The sequence below is a fragment of the Prosopis cineraria genome, unplaced genomic scaffold (genome assembly GCF_029017545.1).
Source record: "Prosopis cineraria cultivar Desert tree isolate PC_DT_omini unplaced genomic scaffold, ASM2901754v1 PC1115, whole genome shotgun sequence".
NCBI lineage: Eukaryota > Viridiplantae > Streptophyta > Magnoliopsida > Fabales > Fabaceae > Prosopis > Prosopis cineraria.
The window spans coordinates 14,405-31,401 of NW_026556440.1; the positions used below are offsets into that span (position 1 = coordinate 14,405).

The following is a 16,997-nucleotide window of genomic DNA, read 5'->3' on the forward strand; positions in this document are numbered from 1 at the left end:
ACATGGAATGTTGAAAAACTGGATGCGAAGATTAATTGAAAAATATTTCACTATGTCACTGACTCTGTACACATCCGAGCAAGATCAATGGCCAGAACAAGGTCATGGCACTGCAAGATGAATCTTATTTATATTTTATACAGTTTCTTGATCAAATATCTAAAAAATAAAATAACATTAATCACTGGTTCTCGCTGTGAACCAGCCAGAGATTCTTGAATTGCGATTCCACAGTTTCCATCAAGTCCTTCACTCTTGTTAAGCAATAGTGGGTGCAACAAGGTCCCGTCTGGCATGACCCGACCCGAGTCGTCTTCAACAAATAGCAAACCGGCCCGCATCCTGCCCGTCTGCCCTGGACCACTACCCCCCAAACCTTCGTCGTGTTTTCTCTCCCTTTTATTCGTTCTTTCCCGGTGAGATCGTCGCCGGTCAATTCTTCCACCAATATAAGGCCTTCTGGCAATGGCGCCATTTCCTGTCGCCATTTTCCCTTCGCCTCTGGCCAATTCTCCTCCGTCGCCCTCTTCTCTGTCACCAAGGTCGCCGTCGCCGTCGTTGTCCTTGTCTTCATCATATGACCATCGCCGCCGCCGTCAGTATAGCCCTTTGGAAAAACATGCACTAACAACGGCGCCTCCCTCAGATTTTTGACGATCTCTACCACAGAATCCCTCATCCACCTATCCAACCTATCGCTCGCGTCGGCAGCATCTTTTCCTTCTGACCGATCGCTGTTACCGCGCGGTTCCATATCCAAACTCAAAAAATTCTCCTGGAAACCGGTAGCCGCCATGGCCGGAGCTGTCATCAAGGCAGCGGCCGCAGTGATCCTCCTATCCTGTCCTCTCGAACGGCTCTGACGTCCAACGAACATCACAGACATGGGCCGTGGCGCACCGCCACAGAGACTACACAGATTATTGTCGATGCCGAACTTGGCAAAACTACGATTGCTGCCGGTGCAACCAATGCGGAGAGAAAACGCCATCTATAGGGATGGCGGAAGGAGCGAATCAGAACGAAGAATCAAATGGCGAAGTTCGAAGGAGGATCGGATGGAGAATATCAAGAACGACCTGGAGATAAGTCAATTGCCTGAGACACGTATTTGTAAGGAAGGCGAGCCGAGATTGAAAAAGCGAGGGAGTAGAAGTTATAGGCTTATAGTGATAGATCTGGCGAAGATTAAACGGTCGAGATTATTCTGGCCTGAAACCGTCACTTATTTATTAGTAATTTTAAATTTTAAATAAATTTTTGAAATATGCTTGATCTCATTTATAAAATATATTTTAAAAAATTTACTTAATTTTATTTATAAATTATGATATGATTTTTTAAATAATATTTAAAAATATTTTTAAAATTAACTTTTATGATAAAAAAATAATATCATATTATTCTTTAAATTTATTATATAAAAATATATTTAAAATTTTATATTTTTTTATTTTAATATTGATGTAGTTAATAAAAATAATTTATAGAAAAAATAAAAAGAGTGATAGCTAATGAGAGTTTTTTTTTTTTTTTTTCTCCCTCCCTCCCTCCCGTTGGCCTCCAATTAGGACTCCTTGTTCAAAGAAGAAACATTGCCTGCAAGCTAGAGATGCAAAGAAGAGCGCAGGTTATGTTTCTCTGCGGGTGGATATATTAGATTTCGGTGTAGTCTTCTCCTTATTCAGGTTGATGTGTTGATAGACGGTCGGGATTGATTGGAGTAAAAGAGAAAAGGAAAGAGTGAGCGCGTGCGATTGGGGGATGGCTGTGGTTCTTATGCGTCGGGGAGGAAGAAGAGGGGCACGTGGCTTCACGAGAAAAGTGCATGGATGTCGAAAGCGGGCACACGTATAGCGTTGGCTTGGACAAATTCCTGGCCAATAAAAGTAGTATCGCATGACACGTCAGTAGATGCAATTCCACATCAGCAGCTCGCTAGGAGTCGGAGTTTTATAATTTGATTTTATATAAATTTATGAATATTATAAAATTAGTTTTTTTGGGTAATAATTAAACAATAGTTTTGAACCCTACTGTCCAAGTACCGCTCTCAATTATTCTTTATTTATTTTTTTAGGAAATTATTCTTTATTTATTGGATCTATCCTCTTGGAAAAATATTGTCAGTTATCGATTGGAGTAAGCTTGTTTATCACTTCGTTTGGATTCGATTTTATATCAAAATCAAATTAATTTTAACAATTGGATTTTGCCAAAATGTGAATCTATTGATTTTTTTTTTAACATAATAATCCTCTTCACTTGGCTTTTATTTTCATGCTTGGTTCAGTGTTGATAGTAAAGTTCATCTCTTCTTTTTCTCGCTCTTGTTAATTAATTCGGTTCATTGTTTTTAAAAATAATTTATTTTTGCAACTTTAGATAGATCAATTTTGAATTTGGTTTCTATAAATAAAATTTATTATTTTTGGAACAATTTTTTTTTAAATTGAACTAAATGATAAATCTTGCTTTTTATTTGCCAAATTCAACACAGGGACGAATCTAGAGGGAGGGAAGGATAATCACTCTTTAAAGAAATTAGAATTTTTACTTATAAGAAATACTGAAATAAATTTTGGACCCCCTGCTTCATATTATAATTTCAAATTTGCCTCCATACCCCGAATTCGTCACGACATTCAAGAATCAAGAGCATGCTAAAATGGAAAAAAGAAAAAGACTAACAATTATTGTCTGTAGGGATTTTCTTGGTAGAAATTGTTTGGAGAGTTTTAATCCTACGTGTGGTTTAACTTGGCTTGATCCAGATTGACATCCCTTTTTTTTTTCCGGGATTTATAAAATATCCCTTCTATTTGCAAAACTAGGAACCAAAAATATTTTGGTTGAAAATTTTGAAATTCCACTTCGTATGTAATTTTTTTACTAAATGAAGTTCAAATGATTAATTTAACCCCGTGACCCACCACAATTTCTATTTCGCACCTCACTATGTTTTTAAAATACAAAGGAGGTGAACAATATAACAATTTCATTGGAAGATCGTGATATAGCAAAGCTCTATAATCATTTAGCACCTTTGACATGGTGTCCGTATGAGCAGGAACGGGTTAGAAAGGAACGAGTGAGGGGCAACTTGAAAAAAAAATATTGAATAGGAGGTGAAAATCTATTTTTAGAATTTTTACAAGCACGCTTACAATTTTTACCAAAGGAACATCCAAATGTGGGGGGAGGATCCATCCTAGAGTGTTCATGCATTTAGCTCTGTATATGAACACTCATGCGCATTTTTTAAAAAATGTACGTTTTTTAATTTTAAGAGAATTTTCACCGCCACATGCATGTATCTCCTTTTTTTTTTTTGTATAAAACTCATGCATGCATGTATCTTAATAATATAATTACTAGTTGCTAGTCATGTTAAGGTGGGTGTTTTGGTCCAAACAAAATTGAATCTGGTGATTTGATATTAACTATGAGTACTGAGCTAAATTCTTATCAGCCTTTTTAATATATATTTAAAAATCTAATAATAAGAAATAGACCTTGTGGGTGGGGAATGGATAGAAATAGAATTTTAAAAGTAAAAAATCTTGAAAAATATACTCTCCATAACTCTTTAATGAAAAAAATATTTTTTGTCTAAACTTTAAATATGAGAAAATTTATTTTTTTCCTTGATAAGTAAGCACTCATTCTAATCCTTAATATAAGATAAATTTTGAAACTTTTTTGTCCTTAATAAGTTAATAAAAGAAAAAATTCGAGCAATTATTCTTCTACTTTAAAAAAAAAAAATTGCTCCATATTTATTTATTATCATTTCAATTCTTAAAAAAAATATCGTGATTGTTAATGGCAAAAAGAGAAAAATTGAAAAATTTATAGAATTTTTTAATAATTTTAAGTATATAATAACTATTTCTGATGTAATCTTTTTTGTTTATGTTATCATCTTTTATCCAACAAAAAAGTGTGACCTTGATTAATTTTGCATCGAAATGAGTATAACTAAATTATTACTATTAATATTATTAAATATACATGGCTACCATCTCAACATTCAAATATGTTTATTAACTGTAACAACATTTATAGATTCATCTGAAGTTGTTATCCCTTTATTTATAAAAGATTTGAATTTGAATTGAAGAAATGACAATAATTTTTTTTAAATTATATAAATAATAACTTGGTCCATCAAAATACTATAATTATAATAAAGTCCCAACCTTTGTGTTAATAAATTTTAAAGTAAAATAATTATTTTACCTTTACTAAAAATAGCAAACTTTAATCACAATTTTTATTTAAAAAATTATTAATTTTTTTTTATAAATTGCAAAAGTTGAACACAAATTGTCAAGTTCATTTTGTTATTGAGAAACGAGTATCAATCATAATTTTTATTTAAAGAACAATAATTTTTATTTTGTAAATTGTAAGAATTAAATAAAAAATTACAATTTGTTAAGATAAAATAATTTTTTAATTTAAAATTTATTGATAAAAAAGTTCAAAGAGCATAATTATAATATTTTAAAATATCAGATTATTATCATATAATTTGAAGGAATTTTTTTATTTGAATTTGATAGACTATAGTATTATATGCTTTAGCAAAGGTGGGTATCGCGGTTGAAGTCATTTAAATATATAAAAAAGAAAATTCAATGTATTTATTCTTCTCGTCTTGAATATGACAGCTAATGGTTAATAGCTAGTTTGCAGGGGCTGGTCTGCCTACAGGAATCACAAGAAAAACGAGCAAAACGTTTCAGCTACCATACATTCGATGGTTCTAGATCTACAATAAGAGGCCACGCGTTACCTTTTATCACGATATATAAAATAATCCACAGTCGGCCCAATTGAATTAATAACTTTTTTTAATAAAAAAAAATAGAGGGCCATGTAATAAGCAATCACAAAAGGTTCCAATCAAGATATTCCACTCACGGGAGGCTGTATGCACAGGGCTTCAAGGTAATTGACAAGATTAATAAAAAAAATAAATTTGTTTGAATCACACATAATTTTAAGAGCAAACTAATATTTCTCGTGATTTGTAAATAAATATGGAGAATATAATATCAACGAAGGACCTTCAAAAATTTAATATTAATTTGACAAGAACTTGAACAAATTAAATGTTTATTGAGCGAATAACTTTACTTGTCAAATGTTATTGTTTAGTAATATTAAATTCCTTAAAAATAAATAATGCGAGGTATTATGAATTTTAGTATAATATTATATATATAGGTTATAAATCGATTTTCTCCTAATGAAAACACAGTAATCAAACGACGGTGAAGCACGATCGCTAAAAATACAGGTAAAACACATGCGTCTCTTGTTTTCAAACCTTATTGCTTATATATCAGATGGAAATCCTAGGCATCAGAGAAACAAAAACACACATAAATCAAACAATCATGTGAATGATGTCTTGAGCTAAACGAACGAGAGACATGAGAAGCTTGGTTCTATCAGGAAAAGGCGAGACCATCTTCGGAGGCACCAGAGTGAAAACCTTCTCACAGGAATCAGTACCATTAGCAGCAATCTCCAAATAAGAAAGGGCAACATCATTCTTACCAGAATCTAACTGTCTCGCGGCAGACGATATACCAGTTACCGTCACGGCATAGATCAGACGACAACTCTGGAGCTTGTCGGCGACAGCTTTTTCTCTGGCCTTTCCGACCAATTCTGGGATGACTCGGTTTAAGGTCTCGTTAGCGTTGTCCAGTGATTTGTCACACATGATGTGAGCGAGCCCTTTGGTGTCTGCTCCGACGCTTTCTGGGTCTGACTTCAAGGTGGATTCGCACAGGCTGGGATTGCTGGTTTTCTGACATACTTGATCAATCAAGTCATTTGCAGAAACTTGCGCTGTTGATAGATGATGGTGATATGAAGAGAGAAGAAAGGAAAGAAGAACGAGAACAAATTTGGGATTTTCATGTTCACGATCCCTTGATCACTCACAAAATTGATCTCTGCAGCATGGAGAGATGGGATATATTGTTAGAATTGCAACATGTAATCCCCAAGTTTAATAAATAAGGGCTGAACTGAAACTGTTTTGCAATCTTGGGAATTGATGATCTGCACCATCTCCGCTGAATAATTGTGATTCTTGCACTGTTTCGCTGTATTTGTCTTTCTAGGAAACAAATTTGTTGCGTATTATAAGCTTTTTAGAATTTCAAAAAACGTTTAACAGTAACATTTTTTATTCTTGGAGTAATCTGCTATTTATTATGATATTCTTAGAGACATTAAATCAAAGGAGAAATAAATTTGGTAAATTACACACGCACACACACACACACGTATTATGTGTATCTATGTATAATGAGATGGATGGAGTGATTAGTTACCTCTACTCGGCTGTGACGTTAATGTAATACTGCTCCATCGATTTTTTTATTTTTTTTTTACTTTCACTCTCATATCCTAAATCTTTGATCGAGAGACTAATCCAATCAATGGTTTGCAAGACACACCTCTTTAAGGGGTATGCTTCCCACTGTGGCTGTTACATACCTAGTATTCAAACTCAAGACTTCTATTTTTAAATATATCAGGAACTAAGATAGTCTCATTTGTTTATTAGGAATAAATGAATTGAAAAAATAAAAATAAAAATAAGATCATCAAAGAAGATAAGGAAGCACATTTACAAGGAAGAAGGGTAATTATTCATAAAGTTAAGAATAATTATTCATGACATTTTTAAATAGTGTGACGATTTTCACATTTATAATATATATTTAATTATGAGTTTCATCATGTTTATCATGAGGGAAGGATGATTTAATTTATTTTTATTTTTATTTTTTTAATTCATTTCATTTCATTTTATTTTAATAACTAAACGGGATGTACGTGGTTTTTATAAGCAAATTTACAATTTTTAAAAAGCATTTATCACATTTTTTAAAATCAAACTATCCCTTATAAGATCAATGTTTACTTTCATTGGACAGATTTGTTTTCATTAATCACATAGATAATTTAATGCAGCTTTTTTGAATTTTGGATATAATTATTATACTTAATCAATTGTTTTAAACTATATAAGATGATTATTTTATCTTATATTCAAAAATGGACGGTGTTGGCAAGAAAAATAAAAGGAAGGAAAAGAAGATGGAGGGAGCAATAGTTTTGAGAATATCTATGTGTATATATAGAAAATAATTTTGATATATAATGAAGTGATTAATTGTACATTCACGCATCTTGGCATTAATGTAACATTGAAAGCCCGCCCCAAGCTTAATTTTATAGTAGAGTGTTTATAGCTCATTCATGAATTTCAAAACCCCCTAACTCAGGTTACATGTATAGTTCAAGCTCCGCACGTGTCCTTTAGGTTTGGCTTGGCTCAGATTTTTTTCTTGGAAAAGAGAGGGGAGGTATGTTGTTTGGTTGAAAATATGGAAGGAAGGAGTGGTAAATTTTACCTTCACTCTCTCCCCTTTCCTCCCTTTATTTTGCTCCTATTAAATTCAGAGAGGGTCTCTTTTACTTATTTTCTCTACTTTTCGTTCCATTTCTTAATTGGGATCATTGAATTTATTTTATTAAATGAATTTATTCTAAACATAAATTTGATGGATGGTCTGTTGGGGAATTAGAGAGAAAAGGGGAAAAAAAGGAAGTGAAGAGACCCTTTCCCATTTAAATTGGGATTTTTTCGAGGGGTGGCAAATTACATGATTAATGTATCCTTGTTGAAATTAAAATTTTGGTATTCCAAAATTATCCTTGCTTCAATAAAATGAAAAGCACAAGAAATCACTCTACCTAAAACTAAAATATACCAATATTTTCTTGATTAGTCTATTGCGGTCCCCGCACAATTAATCTTCATTAGGTGTATCATGATCATGTTTTTTTTTTTTTTTTCATCCAGTGATCACCATACATGTAATATATATATATATATATATATGATTTCTTCAATTCGCGGATGTCATACTTCAATTTATAAGGAAATATATATCCATATTATTTATTTTTCTTTTTCCTCTTCCAGTATTATAGTTTTTAACCATCGCTCAAGGGTTAAAAAAAAAAATCTGTTTCTTTTATAATGATGTGTCTATTCCTCTAATAAAATGCATATCTAAATTAATGAAATGATAAATTAACGTAAATCAAATGATCTTTAAAAAAACACATTTTAAAAATATAATAAATCTATATAAATGTATTTTATTATAATTTATAAAAGCTAACAAAAGTAGAGAGTTATTTAAATTTATAAAAGCTAAAAAAACTAGAAAGTTATTTAAATAGTAAATATATGAGTAAGGGCATGCTTGACAATTAATAATCTCTTCCGCTCCCCTGCCCTTCAAATCACATTTTACATGCTGGCTTGCCACAACCACGGGTCATGTGGTGCGGGTTGAAGTAGCCTGCTGCCTTCTTGCCAATAATATATGTTGTTTTTTCTTATAGAAGATTACTGAAGAACAGCAGAAGTATTGATGGAAGTTCCAAATGAGGTTGCGAGTATTTGCTAAATATTTTTCCCTTAATTTTTTATTGTTTTGTGATTCTAGTTAAAATTTTTAAACTTGAAGTCAAAGATGAGAGAGATCAAACACAAGTCGAAGACAAACACAATTAAGGGATGAGTGCTTGCGCGGAGACCGGCCTTGAAACGAAAGTGGAAGTCAAGGACAAGGAGATCTCCAAGTTGACTACAAGATCAAGAGAGAGAGCCATGAGGAGAGGGTCAAGGGATTTCTAATTTGGTTATGGGTTTGTAACGTGGCGACTAGAGAATAGGAGGAACAGGAGATAGGGTTTGTGATGTGAAGATCGGACGACTAATGGCTCACAACCATGGGCTTATAACGAATGACTTTCAACCTTCATCTTTTTAGGAGTTCAAGTAAAATTGATTTGGGATCCATTTAGTTAGAGGGGAGAAAAGAGAAAGAGTATTTTACTCCCCTTTCCTTACTTGATTAGAAAAAGTGCAAGAAAGAAAAAATTTTAAAAAATTTTCCCTCCTTTTTCCTCCCCTTCAAATTGGAGGGACTGGGAGGGGAGGGGTATATTTTTTATATAATGATTAATATATCTCTTCTTTTAATTGTTACTTTTTTTTATCTTTTTTAAACAAGTTCAACGATAATATATTTTTAATAATACATTTAATAATGATAATTACTTTTTTTATTTATAATTAGATGTTAAAAACATTCATAACTATATTATACTAAAAAATTTAATAATATAAAGATAAAGTTATATATACACTTATTTTTCCTTCACTTCTCTCTTGAATCAAACATACCCTCAATTAGTGAGGGAGGCACAAGCGTGAGGATTGGATTGAGGTGTCACTGACTTTTGATTTTGAGCCTCTCTAAAGGTTGGGAAGAAAAAAAATTAAGTAGGCTAACCTTATAATGGGCAGACCTACATTTTTTAAAAACACCTATTTTCTCCCAATCCGACCAATCACCATGTAAGGGTTTCAACTCATATTATTGGCTCTATTTTATAAGTAGATTAAATTATACTCACAAATGAAATTGTTGAAAGTGTGTATATGTACACTCCCTTTTCAGTCTTATTTATAAATCATGTCACTAATTTTTTATTATAATTTTTTTCTTTCACAATTCATTAAATATTGATAAGAGAAAGCATGTTACTCATTTAATAGAAATGAAATTAAAAATTTATTAAATTTTTAAATTAATTTAATGAGTTTTAAAGTTTTTCTTTATGTTGATAAAATATATTAAAAGTAATTTATAAAAAAATCATTATAAATTAAGGATATATTATAAATAGAGATGAGTCACGGGGAACATTCGAGGGATAAGTTCTTATAGTTACAGTACTTGTGTATACATTGATAAGTAAGCTGGGGACAATTGTAGAGTCAAAGAAGAAAACACAAACACGCAAACATGTGATTAACGTTTTTTTTATTTTTTTCAGTTGATAAAAGGGCAAAGCTTGAAAAGTACTCTTTCACATCACATGTGACTTTTTAGATAACATTTAAAAAGTATATTTAAAATTACTCTTTATAAGAGAGAAAAAGTAACAATACATCACTTTTAAAATTTGTTGTATAGGGGTATATTTAAAATTTTATACACTTTCATTTCTTTCTTTTTTCTTTTTGCATCTGTATTGATGAAAGTAATAGAAATAACTTATAAAAAAGGCTGAGGAGTAAACCTACATAGTAATGAAGTCAAGTTAGCCTTAAATGGATTTTTAGAATTATATCTTCCCCATAAAAATTTGAGGAATTTTTTTGTTAATTTCTATTATCATTTTTTTTTCAATATAAATATATGATCTTTACAATTCAAATATTAAACGGCCGTGTCTTCCATTTTCTTAACATATACATGTATTTACCGAACAATGTGACAATAAGCACATAAATATTCATGTCTAATTTTAATAACCATTGTTTAAAACAAATCTCCATTCTTGCTTTAGAATATGTTTGATTCAAGAGAAGAGAAGGGATAGGGAGATAAGGGGAGAGGAGGGAAGGGAGGGGGAGGCGAAGGAAGAGGAGGGGAGGGGAGGAGAGCTCCCCCAATTTGGAAGGAAGGCTCCTCCCCTCCCCTCTAACCAAACACACCCTTACTTGTTTAGAATTGATAACAAGATAAAAAATTAATAATTTAGATCCCATGTCAAGAAAAAAGCAGCAACAACCAGCATGGAATATGGATTATCTTAAATGGAATTGTGTTTTGTGTGGCACACATATTTGCGTTAGGGTGAAAAAGAGAAAATATTTTAATCCGAATGTCTTGCTTTCACTGTGAAAGTTCATATCTTTGGAATATTTTTTGGGGGTGAAATGATAACTTGGATCTTGAATCTGCCAGTTTGATGCTGTACGAAAATAGGGGAAGAGCATATATGAACAGTGAATAAATCCTTAACCCGAGAAAAGGGGGGAAAGATCTGAGGGAGAATGAGAGTAAATTTAACATGGGAACCCATGAAAGAAGTAGAGAGGTGGCGATGACAAGTGGCCCAATGATGAGTGGATTCCTTTCACATAACGTCTCTTTCAATTTGAATCCCAAATTCTCATTACTTGGACGAAATTCACAGGTAGTGCTGCAATGAATTACTTTTCTCTGTTTTCAAACTGTGGGCCTCCTAAGTCCGCACAAAACCATCAAGCAAACACTATAGTTTGAGATTCCATTCTCTGAGCACACCACAACGCAATCTCAAATCATGATTCCTTTGTGTTATACCATGCTGTTGTACACAATTTGCACATCAAATCAAACTGTGAAAGGAGAAGAAAAAACAGTAGAGCAAGTAAATTTGTCTTCCTTTGGCTAATGAGCTAAGTAACTTCCCCCCTCTGTGTGTGTGTGTGTGTGTGTGTTTCCTCACCATTTCTGTAACTAATAATGTCCGCTCATAGTTGTTCTCTTTCTAAATTTGTGCCTGCAAATTCCTCCTCACATTTGAATCCCACTCATCTAGTTGAACTTATCATTAATCCTCGTTGGAGACCACTCAGCATGAGCAAGAGTTTAAAAGATTGAGACTTTTTGGATTTTCAGTGCTAGTAATGGTGCCATCGTGACAACATTTTTGAGTGTCACCTGAGTCTGTCATGAAATAGCAATGTGATAAGAAGGATTTGGAGTATCAAATATGCCTAGATAAGTGAAGAAGAAAAGAATAAAAAGATATCTGCTCTTTATGCCTTGTGATCTACTTTGTAGGAATCTCATGTTTTGGGCTTTCGTAAGTTTGGAATGCAAATCAAACTGGAACTTTGGAAGCGAAAACCACTGTTATGAGCACTTTGTTACCAATCACTTTGAATGAAAACGGACTAGGGTGTGAGAAATGCTTTACACGTGAAAAGGATAACAATGGTTTTAAGGTTTTTGTTGTTTTTGTCTTTTGTATATAAATTGACTAGCTCCTTTTAGTGATTGTTGCAAATTGGAATTTCTTACTCTATGCATTTGTTATGTATTTGTTTTGACATGGTTTGCTCCTTAAGGCTAGTTTTATTTTGCATACTAAATTTCCATGTGATGAAGCATCCTCTACCCATAGTGAAAAAGCCAGGTTGATGTCTGCTTTGATATGCAGAGCAAATAAAATTATCTTTCAAGAGGAATCAATCTGATAGACTTCTAACACAGATTGTTCAGTCACTTGCTATACTTATTGACACTGATATAATATATCAACTTGTCCACTAACAACCACTTCTACCCAAATAAGATGATAAGAAAGGTCCATGGAAGTTAATTAGGATTTACAACGAGAACAATCTAAAGTGAGGTAAATGAAAGATCGAAGTGCTGTCTGTGGACATTCTTTTTTCTATTTTACCAATGAGAGAGTAAAAGTTCAACAAAGCATCCGTTTATATGCACTTTTTCCATTCTTCTTGGTGGGGGGTGGGGAAAGTCAAGCTACTAGTAGGGTATCATTTGGCCTTCAATCAATTTGCAAGAAACAAACATTCAAGATTCAGTACCATCTGCTTTAGAACAGAGAACATTTACAAGCACTGAATGGGAAAGGACACTCAGGAATAATTATCAGGAAATTTTAATCTGCATTACTGATGTTTACCTAGCAGATATCTCCATACAAATCACAATAACTGCGCTGCAAATCCCCAAAACAAAAAGAAAATCCCAAGATAGAAAGCTATAAACAACATATTCTCTGTTTCTCCATCTTTCTTTCTGTGGTAGAGATCTTGATGAGTTGATGGTGGAGGGTTAAGATTTGCAAACCTCATCCACAGCCACAACTATACATCTCCAGAACCAGAAGTGTTTGCACAGTGTTGTTCAACCAAAGACTGTCTGCAAGTAGGGCAAGAAGAATGTGAGAGAAGCCATGTGTCTATACACCTCACATGGAATCCATGGTTGCACTTAGGAAGAACCCTCACTTTCTCCCCATCCACAAACTCTCCTAGGCAAATTGGACACTCAGTGGCTCCAATATCAGTAGCACCTGATGAACCATATACAACTATAGGGATCTGACACAACACACTCTTCTTCAACCCTTTTGCTGCTACACGAGCTGCCGCTTCATCTGGTGTCTCAAAAGCAAACCTGCTGCTGCATCTCAAAGCACATCTTACAATTGAGTTTAGCCCTAAAGCACATATTAGTGCACAGAGCAAGGCTGCTAGTATAATCACCATGTTTGTGTCGAAATTGGCATCACTAGTGTTAAAACCCCCTGTCCTGTTGCCATGACCTGATAGACTTGATGTTGAATCTGTGCTTAGCAGTAGGCGAGCCATTTATCAGATCTTTTCTTGTGTTGCCAAATGATTCCGATCAAGCAGCTCAAAATTCTCGTACCCTTTTGATGTCAGTTGAGTTATCTGAGCAAATAGCCTTGAAAATCATCTCACGCTTGTTTAGCAGTAGCTGGCTTGTTGCTTTATCTCTTCTGATGATGCAGCAAAAAGCTATTGTCTTTAATTTGATGAAATATAAACAACGGGCAGAAGAGACTTGCAATTCAAAGAAGCATATCTTCTATCATAAGGACAGGAAGTGGTGAATAGTATCTTAGCCTCTCCACTCTATTCCAATCAAACCCTCGAAGGATCTGAAAATTCTAAGGTACAAGGCTATGGCAATTCTTCTGAAGGTTAAAGTAGAGAGAGATGGAGGGAGGGAGAGTAGAATTTTCTATGCAGAAGAAAGATGGGGGAGAAGGTAAGGTATATATGGCTTTTATTATTTCTCTGTAGAGATTGGAGGCAGTGACTGTGTTCAGGTGCTATGTAATGTTTGGAGGTTGCAGAGGCAACTTGGGACACAGATGATATGCGAGCAAAAGAAAGACAAGACAGGTAGCTTGTTTGTTGCTTTGTTCAATTTTCATTTTTGGTGTGAGATATGACATGCAGAGACATAAATCAAGGAATCAATAGGAGGCAGAAGCAAATAAAAGAAAATAAAAAAAGGGCGGTTTTGGGAATTTGATTATGGTACCTGATCCCACCTAATCTCACAATTAGCTTATTTAAAGGAGTACTTATTCTGAGCACCAAATCCTTCCCCCACTCAACAATTAATTTAAGGTTCAAGCAATCTCAGCTTCTTCTTATTTTTCTTCTCATCCAACGACCATTATTTGATTGCAATATTTTCTGCATGGAAACTGAAATCATTCATTCCAAAAGAAAATTACATGGGACCATCAGAGGCTCCTATCCTCCTAATCTGATTGCAACATTAAAATGCTCCTACCAAAGCTGATTTTTTTTAAGATAAACCCCATTTTGATTAGTGCCATATCAATCCAGAGACTTGAAAGTTACAAGTCAGCATGATAAGACCCACTTGCTGCCTTTTCTGTGTAAACAGCAATCACAATACAGTAGAGCCTAGATATTTCTGGGAGCCATTTCCTTGTCATAACACTGATTCAAAGAAGAAAAAAAATAATTGAAGGTGGATAAATTGTGGGCGAACCTTGCTAATCTGAGGCGTTGAGGACTCGATGATGATTGAGTGTAGAGAACTCTTTTGTCGCCATGCAAACGAGTGTTTGAAAATATCACGAAATCCAATGAGGGTTTTTTTTTTTTTGGGGGGGGTGTTTTGTTGTTTTCAGGGACAGTGACGTCCATATCTTGTTAAGGAAGATGTGTATTGTATGTATGGTATAGGGATGAAGGCTAGTGAGTGTGACACTGTGTGGCGTGTGAGGACGTTAAAGTGTGCAGCCGCACGTTGGGGGTCATGTGGCCATGTACCCTTTGCAGGACAGTGAAGGCCTTACATGAAAGCGGAAACACATCCCCTTCTAAAATTGTTCTTTCATTTCATATTTCATAGCTGATATCTTAAATATATGACCCAGTAACCATTCAACGGCTGTACTGGGTTACATGTTGCTTCTTTTTCCCGCTCATGCTAAATAAAATTTCAAGTGAATTGGGTTTTGGTCTAAATCTGCTAGAAGGTACCTACTTTTACACCTACCATTGGAGGATTTTGTACTTGCAGCAAAATTGTAATTCAACTCAAATGAGTTGCATCTTTATTAATTGAATTGATTTTTATTTATAGATTCTTTTCTTCTCAATGCCTAAGAATTCAAGTTAATTATAAGTTATATTGAGTCATATATCTAGAGGTGAGAATCAGCACGGGCCTGAGCCTAACTCGACCCTTGAGAGCTCATGTCCTAAAGTTGGTTATTTAAAATTTAATCTAATTCTAAGGCTCAGCCTTATTTAAAAGGCTTAGGACCAAGCTCTTAAACCCTCTTTCTAAAAAAGTCAACATTTTAATTTAAATAAAATGTTTTAAAATTTAACATAAAACAAGTCAAAATCTCACATAAAATTCAACAAAAATTTATGTGTGTGTGTAGTCAGACTTGAAAGGCTGCCTAGACTCGAATCCTTTTTCACAGAACTTATTAAGGTTAGGCTCTCAGACCTGATTACTTTAAAAAAATTTAAACAGGACCTCCAAGTATGGCTCTCTAGGTCCGGTTTTTATTCCCAGTTCTACACATATATACATGAAAAAATATAGATCGCAACTTATATTCATGTTTCTATATGTAATATATTTTTTGACTTCAGATATCTATCTATATATGATTTAAAACTTATAGATAATTAAGCCTCTCCGTAAGAAATTCATTCCTTGTAAAATATTTTGAGTTGTGAATTATTTTTTCATTATGATTTATGTTAAATGTTTTTCCAGTGATTTTGATGTTATTAAAAAGGATATTAGTTTTTAAATGAAAGATATTTTTAAAAGTCAGTGTGAATTAATTAAAAGTTAGTGTTAAATAAAGGGCATTTTTTAAAGACTATACTTCTTTTTGAAAAAACGAAGTGGGATGTCTAACAGTGTTAGTTCTTGCAATTTGCTTAAAAATTGGAGGGAGTGTATTATTCATGATTTAGAAACTGCGACTTGTTGTGAATGTTATATTACTTTGCAATGATTTGTTAGTTTGGGGTAAGGTACAACTAAAAAGGGCTTGAGAGGTCAATATGGAGAAGGCCACCTGAACTACTTTCTTAACCTCTTGCTTTCTCATGGTTACTTCGAATCAACATTTGGTTAATTAGGTGGGCAAGAAAAGTTGAGCAGTTATAAGCAACCAACATCAACCACATTAATTATTGTCCTTATTCATTTCATGCTGTAAACACCAACAAAAATTGACATCATTATATTGACAATGTTTAAAAATATCTTAACCTGAATTTAATGTAATGTAATTTAATTTAATTACTTTTTGCTTTGTGTCTGCAAGTCCCGAGCTCCTCCAGCACAAATTTTTATCACGGCCTTCCTTCTCCTATTCATTCATCACACGTGTTTTTTTAGGCCTTATGTTGTGTGTTCGGACTTGCTTTTAATTCTTTGCCTAAAGCAACACTAAAATGAATTCTCAGTATAATACTTCTAATTATTTTATAAAAAAATAAAAAAATATTTAAAAATAAAATGATGAGAAATTATTACTATTGTTAAGATTATCTTATAATTAAAATCAATATATTTTAAGCATCTGTATACTTCGTGCCTTTTATTTTATTTTTGTTTCTTTTTCAATAGCTTGTAATTATATACTTTATTTGTTAAAAAATGTAACCAATTTTTAAGGAATGAGATGTTAAAAATTGTAAACCAATTTTAGTATTTTAAATTATAATTAATATATATTTTTTAAAGTGCTTACAATTAATAAATTACTTTATATTTATTTAAAGTGAAACATCATATTAAATAAAAGTAAATATGAAAGATGATATTAATTTAAAAATAATTAACTACTTTTATTGAAGGTGAGATTTAGCTAAAAATGATTTATATTTTTTAACAAAATGAGTATATAACATGAAATTTATAAGCCTATAAGTTAAGACAGTATTTAAGGTTTGCACAAAGCATGTGTTTATCATCAAATTTATATCATAATAAAAATAAGGTTAAGGGTTTAAACTGCAACTC

General features: G+C 33.0%; 3 protein-coding genes across 3 annotated transcripts; all 3 read right to left on the reverse strand.

The window, feature by feature from the left end:
* Window positions 1-8: 8 nt before the first annotated feature.
* LOC129299314 (uncharacterized) lies at window positions 9-1,116 on the reverse strand. Its single transcript, XM_054937779.1, has one exon. The coding sequence runs from the start codon at window positions 989-991 to the stop codon at window positions 182-184; it is 810 nt and encodes a 269-aa protein (XP_054793754.1). The 5' UTR covers window positions 992-1,116; the 3' UTR covers window positions 9-181.
* A 4,279-nt stretch (window positions 1,117-5,395) lies between these two features.
* LOC129299311 (pectinesterase inhibitor-like) lies at window positions 5,396-7,223 on the reverse strand. Its single transcript, XM_054937777.1, has 2 exons — window positions 7,214-7,223; window positions 5,396-5,868 (listed from the first exon to the last, which is right to left on the reverse strand). Exons 1-2 carry the CDS (start codon window positions 7,221-7,223, stop codon window positions 5,399-5,401), a joined length of 480 nt encoding a protein of 159 aa, XP_054793752.1. The 3' UTR covers window positions 5,396-5,398.
* A 5,253-nt stretch (window positions 7,224-12,476) lies between these two features.
* On the reverse strand, window positions 12,477-13,757 carry LOC129299313 (RING-H2 finger protein ATL74-like). Its single transcript, XM_054937778.1, has one exon. The coding sequence runs from the start codon at window positions 13,295-13,297 to the stop codon at window positions 12,791-12,793; it is 507 nt and encodes a 168-aa protein (XP_054793753.1). The 5' UTR covers window positions 13,298-13,757; the 3' UTR covers window positions 12,477-12,790.
* Between the last annotated feature and the right edge of the window lie 3,240 nt (window positions 13,758-16,997).